Source organism: Hemiscyllium ocellatum, chromosome 2 (assembly GCF_020745735.1).
Source record: "Hemiscyllium ocellatum isolate sHemOce1 chromosome 2, sHemOce1.pat.X.cur, whole genome shotgun sequence".
NCBI classification, from domain to species: domain Eukaryota; kingdom Metazoa; phylum Chordata; class Chondrichthyes; order Orectolobiformes; family Hemiscylliidae; genus Hemiscyllium; species Hemiscyllium ocellatum.
The window spans coordinates 41,730,808-41,750,969 of NC_083402.1; the positions used below are offsets into that span (position 1 = coordinate 41,730,808).

The 20,162-nt window shown below is 39.8% G+C and overlaps 1 protein-coding gene across 1 annotated transcript in view; it reads left to right on the plus strand.

The window, feature by feature from the left end:
- The window catches only part of mrps27 (mitochondrial ribosomal protein S27), a 94,575-nt gene that overhangs the window by 35,466 nt on the left and 38,947 nt on the right, over window positions 1–20,162 (plus strand). The window contains exons 5-6 of the mRNA XM_060843848.1: window positions 12,394–12,508; window positions 18,181–18,259. Of these exons, the coding sequence (XP_060699831.1) occupies window positions 12,394–12,508; window positions 18,181–18,259 (194 nt within the window). The remainder of the gene's footprint in view (window positions 1–12,393; window positions 12,509–18,180; window positions 18,260–20,162) is intronic.

The following is a 20,162-nucleotide window of genomic DNA, read 5'->3' on the forward strand; positions in this document are numbered from 1 at the left end:
CTTTGTTATATGCTATACTTTGAGCCACACATGCTGCTTGCACATTGAGATCCCCATCTATGGTATTTCAGGCTGAGAGTTCCTGCACTGTCACGAGAACAGAATGGCCTCCTGCTGCCACTGTCTTCAGATCCTGCTTCCTCCAGCACAGCTCCCCTAGCAATGAGACAGCAGCCTTATGGTCCTCCAAGACTATGGTTCACCTTTACACCAGGTGTAAATGAAAGGAATATTATAGTACATAAGGAGTTGAAGATCTTTACTTCAAAATGTTATGGACTAGGCCAGACCCCTCAAAATATTTTTAAGCATGTAGCCCAGACAATAGCTTTGCGATTTGCTTTTAACTAGGTATATGATGGATATTCCTGGAGTAAATTAGCTGGCTTGACTCCCAAGTTTTAAACAAACAAAATTTATTTACACTATTACAGAATGAATCATAAAGAACTGAAAACAGAATACCGGATAACTTATTCTATCTAAACCTGACTTACTGATGCTGTTCTGAAAATACTTGCAACAGTCCCAATACACACATCCCTTAGCACAAACAGCAAAAAACAGGCAACTTCCAGTTTGAAATCAGAAGGGCAGAAGGAGAGAGAGAGAGAGAAGCTTCCAGTATCCCCATGACTCTTACTCAACTCTCTCCTGAACTGAATTGAACTGCACAGCTTGAGAGCTGGCCATGCCCCCTTGAGGATTTCAAAAGATCTTTCAAGCTTTTGGCCTGAAGCATTATCTGTTGAGGTAAACAACAATGCCCCAATGAACCATTCAAACTTCAGATACAATGTACCCTGGCCAATTACCCCCTCTCTGAAAAAAACTCAAGGGCAAAATAACCTTGTACCAGACCAGCATTGTGACAGAAATAAGGAGCAGGCAGTTTCTGGGGCAGTGCATGTGCAGTGTGTTTGCTGCATAGGCAACTGGGTCATGCTGTCGGTGTTACATTGCTCAGTGTGCAGTAGAGCAAAATGTACTTCAAAGGCATTCCAATACTGACAAGCAGCCTCTCTGTGTGTTTGTGCCAAAAGTCCCCTTAGAATGGCAGTGTAGTAGCCTTCAGCTCAGGCTGAATCATTGATGCACTCTCATCATGGGATGTGGGTAGCACTGGTTTGGTTAGAATTTTATTGCCCACCATTAATTGCTATCAAGAAGGTGTTGTTCTGCCTTCTGCACCACTGCAGTGCAGTTTTTTTTCTTTATTCATTCATGGGATGTGAGCATCACCGACCAGGCCAATGTTTATCACTAAATACCCAGAGAGTAGTTAAAAATCGACCACATTGCTGTGGGTCTGGAGTCACATGTAGGCCAGGAGGGTGAGTTTAAGTTTATAGAGGATAAAGTATAGAATATCAGTGCATTGGAATACTCACTTTGGGAAGTGATAGATGGACTGAGGAAGAGAGACATTTTGGTGGTGGAAATGAGAAGTATTTTTGAGAGAAAGGATATGAAATTGGAATCTCAATTCAAGATTGACTATGATACTGACAACAGTATGTTTCAGCCTGAGCCATTAAATGGGTGGAGGGATCAGCTTTTTGGGGGAGAAAAGAATCTAAGGTAAAGATTTGGTTTACTTAGCTCAGAAAAGTGTAGTTATTCAGTGATCCAACCATGATGAATGCACAAAGGCAACCAAGAAGTCGTGATGGTGCTGGATAGGTTGAGATAGGTATCAACAGCACATGCAGTAGTTGACCCTGACTTTGCATTGAACCAGGGAAAGGAAAGGGGACATGGTTGGCTCCTTCAGGAACTCTACAGGCAGCAGTTCAAGGCCCAGAAAAGAAGTCAATGCTGAAGAACTTGTGTGACTTTCAAATATGAAAGCCTAGAAGCAAGCAAGATTAGTTTCATGGAGCTAAACATTGTCAGAGGAAGATATGGTTGACTCTTTCAGACGCTGCAGAGAACTAGAGGACCATGAGGAAAAATAATTTATCAATGTCTCATTTGATTTTGTTAAGGCTGTTTCTGTGGAGACGTGTGGAAACTTGTTTGCCGAGATTCCAAGAGTTACAGGAAGGTTGGGTGTGAATGTGTCATAGGTAAAAGTAAAGCCATAGAGCCAGAGAATCATATTTAGGGCTGCTTTCTCATTCGAGAGAGATGACTGGTAGTGGTTTAACTCAAGGGTCACCCATGCCTCAGGCGAGAGATGAGGTTGAGAAGATGGAACCTTCACGGTGACCTTAGCTCACACAGGAATTGAAATTGTGTTGTTGGCATCACTCAACATTACAAACCAGCTGCCCAGCCAACCTAGCTCACCAACCCCCAACTGACAGGTAAGGAGTACATTAGAAAGAAACTTCCACATTATGCAGCTTGATGACCATTGGTAGGAGATTTGAGGATTCACTGCAAAACATTAGAAATGGTAAGATAGGTTGTAGAAACTTGCAAGTCAAGAGCGAGACTGAAGTAACATTTCAGACTTGTTCTAACCTTAAATTTATTTCCTATTGGAATACAATACTCTTATAGGCAGTACTGATTTATCAATATCTGATTTAGGAATGCTTGTACTTCTGAATGAGATCCAGTAATAATATTTTAAGGATCTGACATGCAAACATTTCTACATAGCTATGAACAGCTATTTTATGTTGTCCTGCATTGTGTTCCAATTTGCATTAAAATCAACTTACAAACATACTTCAGCATGGAATCTGTTTGCAACCCAGAGAGTGGTCTTGAAAGGAATAATTACATGGTTTTGAGTTTATTCCAAAAAACATAGCTTAAAAATAATGAGATTTAACACCCCTCAATTTATTGAAAATATTGAGTCATAATGAAGTGGATTGTAGTCAGGTGCAAGAGACTGCTTAATAAGAGAAGGAACCTTAATCTCGCAAGGAATATGTTGTTGCTGGACAAAAGATTTTAAACCAAAGTTTGAGGTTCTTATAATGATCAAAGTGCCATTGTTGCTGAATATAAGTAACTCTACACTTGATCATATCTCATTTAAAACCTGCACGCAATTTAGAGTTATAGCCAGCAGCAAAAATAAGTTCACGATCTTTCAAATAACCTGGAAAATGTGTGAATCCATACAGAAGAACCAGTCATGAACCTAAGTGCTGGTACAATATCGCTTGAGGCTTCTGACTCACCACTGCTGCAGCGTGACCCAGACTACTGTCAATAAGTGTTTCATTTGAGACTCTGTCTGCATTTGTTACAAACTGGCATTTTTTTTTTGGAAATATTCCGCTGAAAGTGATGTATTTCATCAGTTGTTTGAGAACATTCTTCCCACCAAACTCCATTGCAAAACCCAGTGCTGAACTATCTAATCTTTAATCATAACTAGATTTTCTATTGGGCAGACTGTTTTTATTCCCACATTATTGGGTGTTGCACATGGGGATACTGCAAAATTCTTATGAAAGCAAACTCCAAAGGAATTTCTGAGGAATCACAAGATTCCACTGGGCAATTCCCCAATACCCAGAACCCTTTGGAAACTTGCGTTTGAATCAGTGAATTTGATGGTTTGATTAAATTAACTAAATAGTTACAAAAGAAAGGTTAGACCATTAAATACACAGTCTAACTCCTGTGCAACTATTTAACTGACCCCATATTTACCTCACACACCCCTAATTACACCTCAGCAAGACCCCAGGCTCTGACCTGACATCCCCAGGAGACGAACCTTTTCACTCACTGTAGACCCACTTATCCTTCACTAGTTCCAAACCACTACTGATGCCAACCACCCCACCACGTCTACAGAGCACTGGAGCATTCACAACTAAAAGTTTCATGGGTGGTGCCTTTCAGGATGTGGACATCTTTCAGCCTATGGAAGTACAGGCACGATAGAGAATGGGTGACCACCAAACAGAAAGAGCACACTAGGCAGGTAGTGAGCAATAGTTCAGAAGGCATTTTTCAGCCTTGGAAAATGTGGGAAAGAGACCCAGGCTAATGCTCTGGGGATGTGGGTTCAAATTCTGTCATGACAACAGATGGGACTTAAGTTCAATTAATGATCTGGAATTGAAAGCAGTTCTTGATTATGGTGACTATAGTTGCAAAGGCAGTCAAGAATGGGTAGTAAATGCCCATCAATACTCGCTTCCCATCAAACAATATTAAAAATAACATACAAAGATTTTAATTCTGCACAAGTGGTCAATCTATTTTAAAAGCAATATATTATTTTGTGTGACAGCCACCAAAGACCGCTCTTAAAGTTGTCAATCATATTGTGAACCTCACCTCCTAAGGCATGATTTATGGAATCCCTACAGTGTGGAAATAGGTCATTTGCCCCAGCATGTCCACACTGACTCTCCAGAGGGGATCCCACCCAGACTTACCCCTCTAGCCTATCACTGCAACTCTGCATTTCCCATGGTTAATCCAGCTAACCTACATGTCCCTGAACACTACAGGCAATTTAGCATGACCAATCCACCTAGCCTGTGTATTTTTGGACTTTGGAATGATATCAGAACACCTAGAGGAAACTCACAGAATCAGGTAGAACATGCGAGTTTCACACGGACAGTCTCCCGAGGCTGGAATTGAACCTGGGTCCCTGGTGTTGTGAGGTAGCAGTGCTGACCACTGTGCCATCCCTGGTGCTTAGAGCTTTGAAAGTCAGTGAAGTACTCATAATAGGCTAACCTGTAATAGTATCCCTGGGGAAATTGCAACATTACAATCTATTGAACGTATAGGAAAAGATCACAATTGAATGTTCCAAGTTACACCAAATGGCCTAACCATCAATATAGACTAGCAGCACATTTTTTAAACATCTGCCAGCTTTTTATATTTAAAGAACTGGGGATTTAAGTACCTTCAAACCATGGTAGCCATCAGCTGATTAGCTCAGTTGGCTGGATGGCTAGTTTGGGATGTAGCATGACACCAACAGTATGGGTTCAGTTCCTCCACCGGCAGAGGTTACCATGAGGGACTCTCCTTTTCAATCTTTCACCTCAACTGAGGTGTGGTGACCCTCAGGTTAACTCGGTCTAATGAGCGAACAGCCCTGTGATCTGGTAAACCTATGGTGACGTTATCTTGACCTTTAATACAGACCTTGAATATTGCTGAAAGAGAGATGTCTCACAAAGAATTCCATCTTCATTTGGATGAATATAAGAATATAAAATTTTAATCACAACAACTTACGTGACAGAAGAAAAAGAATACTGATTGGTTGCTAATTTGCTTTTGATGAGCCAATGCATTGCCATGGAGAAAGCAGTTTAGTTATTGAAAAAAACACACTTGAGCATAAACATTTTATCTGTAGAGAACATATTCCTGTTTATTTTGTTTTTAACAAGTGTAAATAAGTCATTTTGTAACCTTAATTCAATATCTCAAATCAGTTTTCGGTGTAATTTTAGTGCACTGAGTTATTCAGCTGTGATGTTCAATCTCACAATCACATCTAAAAGTAGTTGTGCTTTGCGTTTTATGACAAGGACTGGCCGAGCATGGTCTGTATTCTGCCTCTGAAGGACAACTGAAGGAACATGCTACTTGATTTGATCAGCCATGGGGGTGTACAGCCTATTATACCTGCCATCACAGTGGCTCAGAAATTCATACATTCAGTTGTATACTTATGTAGAATATATTTTTGGACTGATGATGATTCCATCCTGTTCATGGAAAATACTGTCTCATAACTACTGCATGGTTGTAGCATGCAATGGTTTTCTTAGCCCATTATTCAGATTTCTGTGGCACTTTTCCTTTCCAGATTTGAGGTAGACCACACACCACCAAAACCCTTTGGCAGCATGATTCTCTTCTCAGCAGTTTTCCTGCTTTTGTACTCAGTGCTTCAATTTAAGAAATCCAAGATTGAATGTACTTTGCTAACAATACTCAATATGTCCTGCTGCCTTCAAACATCAGTATTTATGAATCCCTCTGTCGCTGTATGCTCTTTAGAATATGGTTGTATTGTCCATTCTGGTTGTAGGTATGTATTTATCGATATGTTGCATTCAATTATTATCATCCTCATTTACTATATCTCCAACTTTGGTATCTTTGGTAAATTTTGAAATTTAACTCTGTATGCCAACATTTATATCATCTTTGTATAGGGTGAGAACAATACTGGTCCTAGGCACTGAATCCTGGAGAACTCCACTGACTATCATATGACAGTTTAAAAATTAACATTTCCTTATTCAATCTTAGAATGAGAACATTACTAGCAAGGGTGAGGCTCCATTATGATCCATTTGGTACAGGCACATCCACACTACTATTAGGATGTTGCAGAATTTTGACCCAGTAACAGAAGCAACATTGGTAGAGTTCCAAATTAGGTTGTTACATCACTTGGAGGGAATGCTGTGAGTGGTGTTCCCAAGCATCAGCTACCTTCACCTACTAGGTTGTAGAAGTTATAGGTTTGACGAACTTGCTGTTCTCCATTCTTCAGTATTGTTTATGTTCAAGCTGAGTCTCCTTTTCTCTAAGCCTGAATTGCGTTAGCCTGTTTTTTTTTGTATCTGATACTTTATCTCTCTTAAATACCAGATAGACTGGTATTCCTTTCATCAATATTCTTTGTCAAAATAATGATTATTCATGATTAATCTTGTCAGCAGCAGTTAGACAAAGGCCAATATCTTCACATTTGTACATTTAGGCCATAAGAAGTTGGCCAATCCAGTCTGCTCCACCATTCAGTGTGATCATGGCTGATCTAATAACCCTCAATTCCAATTTCCTGCCAAATTGACATAAACCTTGGGTCTCCTTACTAATCAGAAATTTGTTTATCCCTGCCTTGAATATACTTAACAACCCAGCCTCGAAAGCCCTCCATAGTAAAGAATTCCCCAGATACACAACCTTGAGATAAACAAAATCCTCCAGACCTCTGACTTAAATGGGCAACCCCTTACATTGTGATTGTGCCCTTTGGTCCTGATCTTTCCCACTTGGGGAAACAACCTCGTTACATCCACCCTGTGAAGCCCCCTAAACATCATGTATGTTTTAATAACTTTTCCTCTGATTGTTTGAAACTTCAATGAGCGTGAGTCCAACCTACTCAATTTCTCTCTTCCTAAGAAAATCCCTCTCCATGTAGAATGAACCCAGTGAACATTCTCGTAACTGCCTTCAATGTCAGTATATCTTCCCTTAGATAAGAGGACCAAACCTCTGCTCATAAACTATACATAATATAATCAGGCAGAGTCAACATGATTTCGTGAAGGGGAAATCGTGCCTGCCAAATTTAGTAGAGTTCTTTGAGGAGGTAGCAAGAAGGATAGATCAAGAGAAACCAGACGATGCAACATATTCGGATTTCTAAAAGGTGTTCAATAAGGCACCGTGCGTACGGCAACTTATTATAATGAGAACCTGTAGTGTTGGGGGTAATATTAGCAAGGATAGAGGATTGGCTAAAAGACCAAGATTTGAGATAAAGGGGACAATTTCGGGATGGCAACCTGTGATTAGTGAAGCGCCATACTGAGTGGTGGTAAGGTCCAAATTATTTAGAATATATATTCATGGCTTGGGTGATATACTGAGATTTTCGAAGTAATGGCAAAAAAAGGGGCCAGCACTCCAGGCCGGCATTAAGGTCCTCTTTGCCCCTCTCTCTGTCTGAGTCCAGCAGCCGGCACTGGGCACCCTGAAGAGAAGTTGTGGCCCACATGTAAAAGTCATTTTTTATTTTAAAACAATAAAATATTTGGAAAGATTTTGAAAGTTTCTGCCCCTCACCTACTTTGGTTTCCTTCTGCTGCTTTCAGGCTGGAAGATCTCTGACTGGCCCTCCACCTTTGAGTGGGAGAAAGTGAGGACTGCAGATGCTGGAGATCCGAGCTGAAAACGTGTTGCTGGAAAGGCGCAGCAGGTCAGGCAGCATCCAAGGAGCAGGAGAATTGACGTTTCGGGCATGAGCTCTTCTTCAGGAAGAAGGGCTTATGCCCTAAACATCGATTCTCCTGCTCCATGGATGCTGCCTGACCTGCTGCGCCTTTCCAGCAACACGTTTTCAGCTCCACCTTTGAGTGTCCAAACACTAACCATTAATTGGATGCTCCAGAGGAAATTGCAATGAATGAATGTTTCTACATAATGGAGTCCTTTGATCCTATTAGAGGCTGGTGGCAGAGCTTAGACACCTCTGGAGAAAACTCTGCTACAAATGACTGTCGGCCATAAAATTTACACAAAGTAGATTCCATGCAGAACTATTGTAACTCATATATATATAACCCAGATCACCAGCTAGCATCTTTGATGCACATTATTTTTGCAAATGTCTCTGGAGTAGATGTACCTCTGGTGGGGATTGTGATTCCTGTGTCAATTAAAGTGGAAGCCTGCTACCTTTTCAGGATATTTCAAGGTTGAATGCTTAGAATTTATATCTCATAAGTTTGTATGAGGAAAGCTACATATTACTCACACGTATTAATTTACCATTATATTGTCACTACTACTGCCAAGTATGTCTTTGAGGTGAAAACTTCAAATGTTGGGACAAAATCTGACATTATTTGTGCAATAACTTAAAAGCTCTGCTTTACTTCATTGATCTCTCATTTCTATATGAATATTTTCTTTATCATCCTGTTCAAAGATGGTTTTACACCTCTTCTGGACATTTTGGGGGACTTGAACCCAGGCAGCCTGGCTCAGAGCTAGGGACACTGCCACAAGAGCCCTCTCATTTCAATATTTTTTATATCCTCTGGAGTGTTATTACACACAATTGTGTGACCGTCCCACTGCCAAAATCAGCGTGACTGTTTTTTTTAAGCCACCAAATGCTTTTTTTTCATATGTTCCTCATCAACCTATTTAGCAATGTTATTACACACATCCAGAGCATGTGGGACTTGAATCCAGTCCAGGGGTAGGGACACTACCACTGTGCCATGTTAATCAGATTAACAACATCCATTCCAGAAGTTGAGACTAAAACTTCTGTAACCCATTTAGAGTCATAGAGTCACAGAGATGCACAGAATGGAAACAGACCTTCCGGTCCAAACAGCCCATGCCGACCAGAGATCCTAAATTAATCTAGTCCCATTTGTCAGCACTTGGCCCATATCCTATCAAACCCTTCCTATTCATAGAGCCATCTAGATGTCTTTCAAATATTAGAATTGTACCAGCCACCACCACTTCCTCTAGCAGCTCAATCCATATACACCACTCTCTGCATGAAAAAGTTGTCCCTTCGGGCCCTTTTAAATCTTTCCCCTCTCATCTTAAATCTATGCCTTCCAGTTTTTGACTTCCCTAACCTGGGGAAAAGACCTTGGCTATTCACCCTATCCATCCTCATGATTTTATAAACTTCTATAAGGTCAGCCAACAGTCTCTGACAGTCCTGGGAAAATAGGCCCAACCTCTTCAGCCTCTCCCTATAGCTCAAACTCTCCAACCCTGGCAACATCCTTGTAAATATATTTTGAACCCTTTCAAGTTTCATTGGAAATACTCTGTTCCTAATCAACATAATATTTGCGTTTTGCTCATCTTGTTATCTTCCAGGTCTTTAAAAACTGTTACAGAAATAATGCTGCACTTTGTAGTTGAGTATTGCGGTTTTACGGTTTTAAAGATGTATTTTGCAATATCAATGGCTAGATAAAATTACATAAATATTTGAAGGGTAATTTGAGTATATTTTGGGTTTTACTGTCTAATAAACTCAACAAGCACAATTTTTTCAAGTTGAAAATGGTGAAAATGTTCCTCTATTTTTGCAATAGCAATTAAAAACTTAAATTTGTATTAAACGGAGGTACTTTGTGCTATATATATGTTATAGAACCACTTCAGCTTGAAGTCATGCCTTCTCTATTTCTTTTGTATAAATATGTGATAGTATACTAACTTGGCAATCTTGTTCAACAGCTTGAAGTAACTCTCAGACTTAAATACATCAGACATTAGTTGCCTCACTCTTGGGGAATATTTTATGTACAACATTAATGTAGGAAAGTTTCTGTAATGTTCTCACACTCATGTCTTAAGTTGGCAGAACCTGGAAATGAGAAAGATTATGATAATTAAATGGTAATGGAAAAAGCAGAAGAATCTGTACCAGTGAGAGACGTACTTATAAAATGTTGTATATAATAGTGCAAGTAAATGTTGCAGAAACCTATTAGGGTCAGACAGCAGTCATTCTTAGGTACAGAGAAACTATTTCAAGCCACAAACTACCAGAACAGACCAAACAGCAATCTCTCCACAACAGAGCCCTGAGACACAAGCCCCAAGACGACATGAACCATTCTCCTCCACAATAAAGTGAATGGCCGTATTTAGTCATTGTATATTACTTCTTTGTCATGAGGTGGGGTAGGATGTTACAGCAGAAGGTCGAGTGGATTCTCAGAAGTTTCAGCTGCTGCTTTGCTCTGCAAGACTCAGGAAGGGTCCTGCCTGAAACATAGACTGTCTTGCTCCTCAGATACTGCCTGACCCGTTGTGCTTTTTCTAGTGCCACATTTTATCAACTCTGTGAGACTCCTATTCTCAATCCCAGGTTATATTAAAACGTAGTTATTTTACATTTTCAGGGATTTGTATGCTGGTGGTGTCAAAAAGCAGCATTGCAAATGTAGTTATTTAACAGTCATAAGTTATGCACATTTGTTACTTATTTATCTTTCCCTGATGGAATCACAGAGGTTTACAGCAAATACTCATCACATCAGGAAAGTAGAGTTGGAGATTATCAGATCTGCTGTGATATTATCGAATGGCAGAGCAGAATCAATTGTTGAATACATTTTATGCTCTTATGATCATGTCTGTCCTAGCTCTTGCAAATCAATTCAGTTTTTAAAAGAATTCTAACATAGGAAATATATGTCTCTGGCAAGAACCAGCATTTGATTCCCATTCCTAATTGCCCTTGAGTTCATTGACTACTTAAGCATTTCGGACAGCAGTTAAGAGTTAATGAATTTTTAGAGTCTAAAGTCACATGTACATCAAACTAGGTACTATAATTTCTCTTGTTCATTTAGGGAAATGACCTTCACTGCCTAGGTAGCATTTATTGCCTGTTGCTAATTGCCCTGTGGAAGGTGATGGTGAGCTGCCATCTTGAACTGTTGCTGTCAGTTTTGTGTGGGTAGGCTCACTGTGATGTTAGGGAGGGAGTTACAGGATTTTGATCCACTAACAGTGTCAACAGCAATGTATTTTCAAGTCAGGATGGTGAGTGACCTGGAAGGGAACTTGCAGTTGGCAGCGTTCTCATGAATTTGCTGCCCCTTGTTCTTCTATGTGGTAGTAGTCATGGGTTTGAAAGTTGATGTTTGAGGAATCTTGGTGAATTTTGCAGTATATGTTGCAGATATTGTTTCTACTGTGCATCACTGATAGAGGGAGTGTGTAATCTGGTGCCAATCAAGCAGGCTGCTTTGTCCTGAATGGCGTCAAGCTTTTCGATTGTTACTGAAGCTGCACTCATCTTGGCAAGTGAGGAGTTTCCAGCACACTCTTGATTTTTGCTTTGTAGATGGTGGACAGGCTTTGATGAATCATGTGCTGCAGAATTCCTGATCCCTGAGTTGTTCTTGCACCTGCAATATTTACATGACTGCTTGAAGTTCAGTTTCCAGTCCCTGGTGACCTCTGATATGTTGTTAGTGGGCGATTCAGCAATAGTAATACCCTTGAATGTCAAGGGACCCTTGTCAGATTCCCTGTTGTGGAGGTGGTTATTGTGTGGCATTTGTGTGGTGTCAATGCTACTTACCACTTGTCAGCCCAACCTGGATATTATCCAGATCTTGCTGCTTTTAGGCATGAACTGCTCAAATATCTAAAAGATTGTGAAGCTCATAACTTTTGTCTGTAGTGGTTTAGAGAAAACTTTACTCGTCTTATACCTCGAATTTTTGTGGGATGGATGGCTGTCTTATGAGGGAATGTTGGATCTGCTGAGTTTAGAAGACTGAAAGGTGACTTAATTAGAATATTTATGATACTGAAGAGTCTTGACAGGTTAGATATGAAGAGGAGAATCCAAAACCAAGAGTTGCTATTTAAAAATCGGGGTCACCCATTTAGAAAAAAGATGAGACAAAGCTGTTTTTCTGAGGGTTGAGAGCCTTTGAATCTTCTCCTCAAATGGTGATGGAAGCAGAATGATTGATTGAATATTTTTATGGAGACGTAGATAGTTTCTTGCTAAACAAGATGTTGAAAAGTTATCAGGGGTTGGCAGGAATGTGCATTTGATATAACAATCAGATCAGCCATGATCTTTTTCGATGCTTTGTAGACTTAGAGTTCAATGTTCCTGCTCCTAATTTGTATGTTTGTATGTATGTATGTATGGACCGGCTTCGTAACTTTTATTTTACATCTTAGGTTTCGACATAGTCCAAACTGCTGGTATCTAAGAGATTGGACTATCCACAGCTGGATTCGACAGTGTTTGAAGTACGATGCGAGAGACAAGGCCTTGCACACAGTGAGAAACCAGGTATAATTAGTAAACCATCTATTTGGATAAACACTGCATTGCAATGGGGAACATTTTAAGGAAAATGAAGAGCAATGCATCACTGTATGAAAAGATAATTGGAATGGGTGAAGGTTATATTTTAATTCTGTTCCAGTGTTACTGGGATTGATCTGAAACTTTGTCAGAAATGACTTATTTCTACAGATTGGACCTTTTAAGTAAATAATTTTTAAGTTATGGTCTCTGTATGTATCTCGTAGTTCTTAGAAGAAACTAATTTAAACTTCATCACAGAAATGATAGTGCATTAAATTAAGCCTTTGGTATATGCTCAAGATGGAGTTCAGCAAAGAAACACTGATAGCATAAGTAAAGCAGAAAATGTTCCCATTCAAAGCAAGAATCAAGTCATTTAGCAAGTAATTCCGTATGGCATTATCAATCACACAGGCAGCATTATCTCATTTTGAGTCACAATGTGGTTGCTGAGTTAGAACTTTGTCTTTATGAAAATTGGTAGTACAGTGTTATCAGAATGTTGGTAAATGTGCTCCCAGAGAATGACTGATCACTTTAAATTGTGAGAGATTTTTTCTCGCATTGAACTTCATCAAAACACTGAAGCAGCTTTTTATAATAATTGTGAGATTTCTAGCATTAAGCATTTGATGAGAAAGATTTTTGATGCTTACGCAGGTTGGAAATTGGAATTCTGATCATGTGTGACATTGCTGCTGCCAAATTGTGAGTAATATGCCAGAACTCCATCCTTTAGTAATAAATAGATCTAATATTTTCTGACATGTTCCTGCTAACATCCTGAAGGGGAATTTTAGCTCAAAGATCATAGTGTAGATCTTCCTTTCTGCCATGAGATTGCCACTTTGTTTGACAAGAGAATAATGAGCACTTTCTCACAGTCAGAATAGAGAGAATAGCGAAACTAAGGAAAGAAGTAAATGGCATAGTAAGATTTAGGGATCTGCAACTGAAAATATATCACTCAATTACCTGCACCTCTTGGCCATTTTTCACATTAATGCATTTTAGTTTTCAAGCAGAATCTAGCTCTCTGTCTGCAAACTTAGAAAAAAATCAAATTCACTTCTTTCAAATGCTGAGTCAATATTTGCATTTGAAAAGGAAAACAATTTATCTTCTAAAGCATTTTATTTTAGACCAGAGTATAGAGTTTGCATTTTTTATGGTCATAACATTTTCAATTAGAAAGTTAAAACATGGTTCAGTTTGTCATGGTGACTAAGTATTACACTGATATGTGAAACAGATGTTTTCCAGTGTCAGTTTTAATCTGTTTTTTACCAAGTTACCATGCACTGTGCTATGCAATGACGTCAGTGAATAACCCTGAGTGATGTGAGGTCACTACAGTGGATTTGCACATTAAAAATGCATACTTTTTAATGTTTTAATGTATTTTAAATGTTTACAAAACAAGGAGAATTTCTGACTTTGGTTCGCCAGGCTGAAGTTTTGTCTGGATTCGGGAATATTTGATCTGTGCGCTTTTGCAGGTTGCAAGATGCACACCTGAGCCATGTGTGAATTTGCAATGGACTTTCACAGTGTATTTTGTGATTGGTAATGGACTGCTTGAGGGCAAAGATTTAGGGTGAGAGGGGAAAGATTTAAAAGGGACCTAAGGGGCAATGTTTTCACAGAGGTGATGCCTGTATGGAATGAGCTTAGAATCCCGACATGTGGAAACAGGTCCTTTGGCCCAACAAGTCCAAACCAACCCTCTGAAGAGAATTCCACCCAAACCCATTCCCCGACACCATTACTCTACATTGACCCTTGACTAATGCACCTAACCTACACATCCCTGAGCACTATATGGGCAATTTAGCATGGCCTATTCACCTAACTGCACATCTTTGGACTGTGGGAGGAAACCAGAGCACCCGGAGGATATAAACGCTGACACTGGGAGAATGTGCAAACTCCACACAGACAGCGTGAGGCTGGATTTGAACCCGGGTCCCTGGAGCTGTGAAGCAGCAGTGCTAATCACCGAACCACCATGCTACCAGAGGAAATTGTGGAGCCTGGTGCAATTACAACATTTAAAAGACATCTTGATTGTTGTACAAATAGGATGGATTTGGAGGGATATGGGCCAAGTGCTGGGAAATGGAACTAGACTAATTTAGGATGTCTGGTGGGTATGGACGAGTTGGTACCGAACAGACTGTTTCCGTGCTGTACATCTCTGACTGTAAGTAGGCACAGAGGCAGGCTGGCTAGAAGGGATGCCTGGGTACTGCAAAACAGTGCTCAATCCTCAGCTTTTTAAAAGGCTCAATCCTCACTCATCCACTTACCGCATTCCCTACTACTTCCCTGACCATATGACCATAACACTGGAAGACCATCATTTAGCCCATCAAGTCGCTCACATTGCGGCTGATTTGTTAATCCTCAACTCCACTTTCCTGCAGTTTCCCTATAACCCTTGATTCCCTCAATGTTCAAAAATCTATGACAGTCTCAGCCTTAAATATAATTACTGACCCAGCCTCAACAGCCCTCTGTGGTAAATAAATCCATAAGTTCATCACCTTCTGAGAAGAAATATCTTCTCATCTTTGTCTTAAACATCTCACCCCATTTTCTGAGATTATGCCCACTAGTGATAGACTCTCCCAGAAGGAGGAACGACCACTTCTACATAGTCAAGGCCTCGAAAAATTTTATATTTCTAGAGGATCGCCTCTCATGTTTCTACATTCCAAGGAGAACAATCTCTCCCCGTAAGACAATCACGCCGTGCCTCGTCTCAGTCTACTGAACCTTCTCTGATATGTCTCCAATAACTTTCCTTAGATAAATGGCCCAGGACCGTTCACATGATTCCAACTGTGATTGGACTGGTGCTGGTATAATTTTAGCAAGATCTCTTAAGTTTATACTTCATTGAAATAAAAGCCAGCATTCCATTTACCTTCCCTACAACCCATGTCACCTCAATGTCACCCATGCGTCCTGCATAAGCACTCACCCAGAATGCACATTTTGTTGTTCTTGGGAGCAGTGCAGTAGCAATGGAAAATATTTTAAAACCGTTGCAAACCATTAGACCTCTACTATTTAAGTAGAAATATAAATTCAGTCGTTGATACTCAACCAAATAACCCAAAGAATGAAAAGTTATAGTCTTTTAAGCCTATTATGCTTGTAATCAAACAAGAAGCAAAAAGACAGATTTGTCACTGTGTACTCCTGAAAGTTTCACTCTACAAGTGCACGCGCACAGCTTTAGAATCCCAGTCAAATATTCATAATGGAATCGCTATCTGTACAAGATTTCCAACTGCACCTTCTGAACAGATGTCCATTTATGTTTCAAAGCAGAGTGCTGTTAGTGAATGGATACAAATCATTTTTTTCCCTTCAAAAACAAGGTTTACTTTAAAGCAGCTTGGTCTGGCCATCTGATGAAGTCAGACAAAAGTGTGGAAATGGAAGACCTTTTTTTAACATTTTTAAAAATACATTATTTTAGTTTCTCCATGGAAAATTACTGTAATGCATCTGAGTAATTACACAATGTCAGTCAATGTAAACATCAACTCACCTTTGCAGCACACATTCTGGATTAAATAACTGCATTAAAACACATCCAAATTACAGTACACCAAACAGTACCATTTCATTGTGTTAAAATATTTCATTTTTCAGAAGGTTTCAAACTCCTCAGCAGTTTTTTCTGTTTTCATCACAAATCCTTAAACCTGGTGTGCTTTCAATGGGACTCAAAAACCACCAAAAGAAAATGGTGTGTGAGAGAAAATCAGATTTTCATCTCCCACTTCAATGTAGAGCCTGACCTCAGCTGGGACAGCTGTGTTTTATACACACGGTACATTCCCAACACCCAAAATATCACAGCCAAATTGGATTTCCTCCAAACAGAAATCAAAGCATGGCTATTCACGTGGGGCAGTGTGCCTCTGCACCCAGGCAAAATCTCAGCCCACTAATTATAATTTAAAATAAACTGAGGAGCTGGAATAGAGAATCTGTTTTCTGCATTACTTATGCATCAATAAATGATGCATTTAGTTTTAATACAGCAGTAGAGGCAAGGTTATCTAACTCTTAGACTATCAGCAACTTTTGAATCCCTAAACAATTGAATTTTTATAACAATCTGGAGGCTTTCATTACTGATGAAACACTGATAGTAATGGTCCCTAGAATTCTTTTTGACACATAGAATGACAGAATGATAAAACACTGAAAAGAGTCCATTTAATGCAATGTGCTTGTGCTGGCAGTTTAAATCTAACTCCAAATTCATTAACTCCACTGTTCTGTCTCTACCTTGCATCATAAAACAATCCCTGTTAATACTTAGGTAGTTAAGATTCCTACTATTTACTGCTGTATTATTCTTGTACTGCTTTGAAATTTGATGACATATTTAGTCTTTTCTGTCTCTCCCTGTTTGGAGACTGTTTGATCATAGTACACACTAAACAGTTTGTTTGCCCATCTTTTGATGAACAGTTGTTTTCTGATTAGAGTAAGATACATTACTGGGGGTCAACATTAGAGTCACTGTTTTTCAAATATTATGAATGTTTGGCTAAGTTTCAAAAGCTATGAATCACTTAGCTGACCAGGGTGGGGTTCACAGTTTGATGAATTTAAGAGGCTATTAAAGGATTATTTGTCCTTGTAGTTTCTCAATAGTTGTTGCTTATTTGTTTTCTCGCAACTAAACAGCCAGTTAAGGGACTTTTCCCTCTCATTAGTGGAGGATAGTTTTACATAGAACCATAGAATCTCTACATTGTGGAAACAGGCCATTTGGCCCAACAAGCCTACACCGACCCTTTGAAAAGTAATCCACCCAGACCCATTCCCCTATAATCTACATTTTCCTTGACTAACACATCAAACCTACATATCCCTGAATGCTATGGAGATTTAGCATGGCCAATTTACCTAACCTGTACATCTTTGGACTGTGGGAGGAAACCAGAGCACTCGGAGAAAACCCACACAGACATGGGGAGAATGTGCAGACTTCATAGGACAGTCACCCGAGGCTGGAAATGAAGCCAGGTTCCTGGCACCGTGAGGCAGATGTGCTAACTGCTGAGTCACCGTGCTGTCAGTATGATTTCTTTTTCACTGAAAACTCTGTTCAGTTGATCGATGTGTACTTTTTTAAAATGACCATTTCAAAGGATTCTCATTGCTATTGCATGGCTTCTAAGGATTGAATATTCGGTGATTGGCTATAGGGAATCTATGGATGATTTGAAGGAGGTATGGGATGTATGAGGGATGAGATGGTATGTGGGATAAGAGGGATGTGAGGACTGGCATTCATCACTACAATAGGGTAAGATGTCTCAGTCAACGGATTTGGGTTTCCTTACCCGGAGGGCTTGCTATCTGCCCTACAGTGGTGCTACTGAGTCGGGTCTGACTCAGTCCGATCCACATTTCTCTAGAATGAAAATGTGACAGCTAGGGATATCCATATGGAGTGGGATTGCTAACTCAGAACGTTTCCCTACTTGGCTTTCTGAGCCAGCTTGTATTAAATCAATAGAAAATGTTATGTACAAAGATATTTTTAATGCAAACTTCCTTGATTTGGTTGTTGTTGATTTTATTATCCTCTTTGTTCAATGTTTCAATTTATTTTGCAGATACAATATGGAATTTTTCCAGACAACTTCACATTTAATCTACTAATTGACTCCTTTATTAAAGAGGAAGATCTAAAGTGTAAGTGGGAAAATTGTTTATTGTACAAAGGACAGAAGTATGCTAAAAGTCTAACCTCGGAATTAAGCGCTAACATTTCATGATCTATGAGATTCTGGTAATTAATATTGATTTAAATTGGTTGACGATACCATATGCTTTAGTAATTGTTAAGTATCTACCTCTGGCAGTATGCCACATCTAGCCTGGTTGCCAGATAACCACCTCCCCTCCAGAGCCTCATGTCCCATTTTTACCTCACATCAATCTGGCAGCCCATTTCCACCAATCTCCTCCATGTGGAGACATGTCATATTGAACTTAGAGTTATAGAGATGTATAGCATGGAAACAGACATGTCGGTCCAACTCGTCTATGCTGCTATCCACCACTCATTAAGACAGGAATCTGAATGTTAATGAGGCAAATTGTAGCATCAGTAAGTGAGTACTACTTGGCAAATGCATTAGATATATAGCAAGTTGCTCCCTAATGTCAGGATAGATCCCGTTGAACTTCTCACATGATTCTGCCTTCAGTTTCCCATAGCCCACATTGCTTGGGTCTCTATAGAATTCCACCCTCTGTGTTTCTCTTTCTCCACAGGTGCTGCCAAACCTGTTGAGCTTCTCCAGCACTTTATACATGCATACAAATTAGGAACAGCAGTAGGGCCTCAGTTCCTTGAGGCTGATGCAGCATTCATTAACATCATGGCTGATCTCCTTTCTTCACATGCATTTTAATCACCCTGATAATCATTCACACCCTTTGCCTATCAAGTATTCATTTCCTTCTGCCTTAGAAATGTATTCAAGAACTCTGCCCCTCTTTTTTTTTACTCATTTGTGGGATATGGGCATCATTGGCTGGCCAGCATTTATTGCCCATCCCTAGTTGCCCCGGTGATGGTGAGCTGCCTTCTTGACCCTCTGCGGTCCGCCTTCTATGGGTTGATAGGCAATGCCCTTAGGGAGGGAATTCCAGGATTTTGACCTAGCAACAGAAAAGGAACAGCAATGTGTTTTCAAGTCAGGATGATAAGAGGTTTGGAGGGGAAACTGAAGGTAATGATGGTCCTATGTATCTGCTGCCTTTGCCCTTTTGAGGGAGAGTGGTTCCAAAGACTCCTGATCTTCTGAAATAAAATTTCTCATCTGTCTTAATATTTAAACAAATCCCTATTTTTTTAAATAGTGACCCTTAATTGTACAACCTTCCGTAACAGAAAATAATCTTTCCACATCCTGTCAAGACCCCTCAGGATCATATATGTTTCAATCAACTTTAACTCTTACTCTTCTAAGCTCTGGTGGATACAGGCCTAGCCCCTCAAAGTTTTCCTCATTAGACAAACTACCCATTCCAGTTATTAGTCCAGGACACTTCTGTTACCTTATTCAGGTTTTATTGTACAGATATAGTGATGATAATTAGCTTTTTCCACCAGTATGTGGTGTCTGAGACTTTATTGGCTTAGCAAGTTTCTGTTTGGGTGCTGTCTTCTGAGTAACCTTAGCTGTGGCTGTACTGACTTTCCTTATTTTGGCAGCCTTGATTGCTTGTTCATGTTCAGCCTTGCACAACTCGAGTTTCTGATTCCTCTTAGCAATGTTCTCAGCAAGAGAGACACCAGCAGCTCATTGGAACTTCACTCTTCGATGGGAGTGAAATTTTTCTGAATTTCTTCAGACTGTCCCTTTTGTGCTTGCGCCTATACAAGACAGCCCAGTTGATCTGTTGGCGGTTTCTCTTGGAAAGGAACACTGACTCTCTTGTACGTGTTATTCCAGATGTGGTGTCACCAGTGCCCAGAATAATTGAAGCATAACGTCCATACTTTCGTATCCCATATCAATAAATGATAACATTTCATTAGGTTTCCTAATTACCGACTAGACATTTATCCTGACTTTTTGTGATT